We start from the raw sequence: 2,425 nt of genomic DNA on the forward strand, positions 1-2,425 counted from the left end.
TTTCAACTTGATCAGTCTTTTTTTCTCATATGTCCTGTGAGTGACGATAGTGAGTGAGTGTAACCGTGACGTTCCCGGTGTTTTCCAGGATGTCACCCCCTACATGAACCCGTGTCCCTACACGGTGTCGCCCAACACACACATCTCCCAGGTGTTCAACCTGTTCAGGACCATGGGCCTGCGACACCTGCCCGTTGTTAACGCTGTCGGAGAAGTAAGTAGTCGTCCAAAAGGGTTTGTGTTTCCAAAATGATGAAAAGGTTTAAATTCCCCCAGAGTGTTCTTTTTAAAGGGTAATTTCATGCTTTTGTTTTACCTATTTTTTACCAGGCATTGGTGTGTAAATGACTCATGTGAACAACTATCTTTGAAGTTGGTCCTGTGTGTGTGTGTGTGTGTGTGTGTGTGTGTGTGTGTGTGTGTGTGTGTGTGTGTGTGTGTGTTGTGTGTGTGTGTGTGTGTGTGTGTGTGTGTGTGTGTGTGTGTGTGTGTGTGTGTGTGTGTGTGTGTGTGTCAGGCCTGTGTGTAGTGATTACTAAGAAAACAGTGTGTACATTGTAATTTCCCCGCTGCTGATCAACAAACAGTACAAATAAATAAATTAAATAAATAAATATAAATATAAGGTCAATGTTTTGATCATGACACACGAGAGAAACCCCAAATAAAATCTTGTTTATTATCTGACATCTTTTTCAGATTGTTGGAATAATCACGAGACACAATTTAACCCACGAGTTCCTCGTGGCCAAACTGCGGCAGCACTGCATCACCATTTGACCCGGATGTGGATCCCGGAGCCCGGGGCCCACCAGGCCGGAGCCCAGGGCCTGGAGCCGGAGCCTGGATCCCAGAGCCAGGACCCCGGAGCCTGACCCTGAACATGGTCTCTGTCCATTCCTCTCAGCATGCACAGCTTACCTGTGGTACGATAGGGAAGACACGTCTCCAGTGACATTCCTTCATTTTAATTCTGATTTCGTCAATGGCAACGTTTACACGCACGTCCCCGGCAGGACGGATACTTCAAAGATGAGATTTTTAACGCGTAACTATCTGTTCGGATTCAAAATTCTTAGCGCATTTCCTGTTTTTTCTCCATTGCTCGTTACTCACCGTGTCTTTGAAGTCCAGTTCAGACCAACTATTCCCGACAAGACAAAACCGTTTCAGGCTACGTTCACACTTAGCGTCTTTTTTTAAACTGCTAGCGGCTGTTTTACGTTAGGATCCAACGGAGTAACGTGCGTTCTCAAAAAAGTCGTGAGTTTTTGAACTACGGGGACCATTTTACATGTTACATTATATTATATCGGCCCCCCCTCGAGACACAAGTTCAGACAGGCTTCTCAGAGGTTAACCCTCATGTTGTCCTCATGATGTCTTCATGTTGTCCTCATGTTGCCCTCATGTTGTCCTCATGTTGTCCTCATGTTGCCCTCATGATGTCCTCATGTTGCCCTCATGTTTTCCTCATGTTGCCCTCATGTTTTCCTCATGTTGTCCCCATGTTGCCCTCATGATGTCCTCATGATGTCCTCATGTTGCCCTCATGATGTCCTCATGTTGCCCTCATGTTGCCCTCATGATGTCCTCATGTTGCCCTCATGATGCCCTCATGATGTCCTCATGATGTCCTCATGTTGTCCTCATGTTGTCCTCATGTTGTCCTCATGATGTCCTCATGATGTCCTCATGTTGCCCTCATGATGTCCTCATGTTGCCCTCATGATGTCCTCATGTTGCCCTCATGTTTTCCTCATGATGTCTTCATGTTGTCCTCATGTTGTCCTCATGTTGTCCTCATGATGTCCTCATGTTGTCCTCATGTTGCCCTCATGTTGTCCTCGTGATGTCCTCATGATGTCCTCATGTTGTCTTCATGTTGACCTCTTGTTGTCCTCATGTTGACCTCATGTTGACTTTATGTTGACCTCATGTTGTCTTCATGTCGTCCCCATGTTGTCCTGTATCAATGTTCTTTATAATTCCCCAAAATAACATGATTGATTCCAACGCTCTTTGCCAAGTACAAATCTCTACTTTCATTAATTTTGGGGCGTCTACCAAGCGACGGACGTGTCCTTGAACAATAGTTACATAATTTATTTTACAATTTTTTTTTTTTTCTAACCCTTGTGTTGTCTTCCCATCAGCCATCATCTTTTGCTTTTTCTGATGTTTTTGGGTTTTTTTTAACGCTTTTTGTCTCTCTTTTTTGTCATTTCTTCCAAGGTTTTGGTCACTTTTTTAAAATACCATAAAAATTCAACAAAACAACCAAAATTCGGTGAAAGTAATCATTCATTTTACCTGAAGAACATCGTATGGCATCCATGTTATTTTTAAGCAATTTGGTTGAAAGAAACCCAAGTTCCTGATATTAAATTTTTTTTAAAAATGGGTCAATTTGACCCGAGGACAA

The 2,425-nt window shown here is 43.3% G+C and overlaps 1 protein-coding gene across 1 annotated transcript in view; it reads left to right on the forward strand.

Moving 5' to 3' along the window:
- Window positions 1-1,489, forward strand: part of clcn6 (chloride channel 6) — a 28,864-nt gene extending 27,375 nt beyond the window's left edge. The window contains 3 exon segments of the mRNA XM_032519875.1: window positions 89-214; window positions 700-815; window positions 871-1,489. Coding sequence (XP_032375766.1) covers window positions 89-214; window positions 700-780 — 207 coding nt within the window. The 3' untranslated portion in view covers window positions 781-815; window positions 871-1,489.
- Window positions 1,490-2,425: the final 936 nt, after the last annotated feature.

Source organism: Etheostoma spectabile, chromosome 7 (assembly GCF_008692095.1).
Source record: "Etheostoma spectabile isolate EspeVRDwgs_2016 chromosome 7, UIUC_Espe_1.0, whole genome shotgun sequence".
Classification (NCBI taxonomy): Eukaryota; Metazoa; Chordata; class Actinopteri; order Perciformes; family Percidae; genus Etheostoma; species Etheostoma spectabile.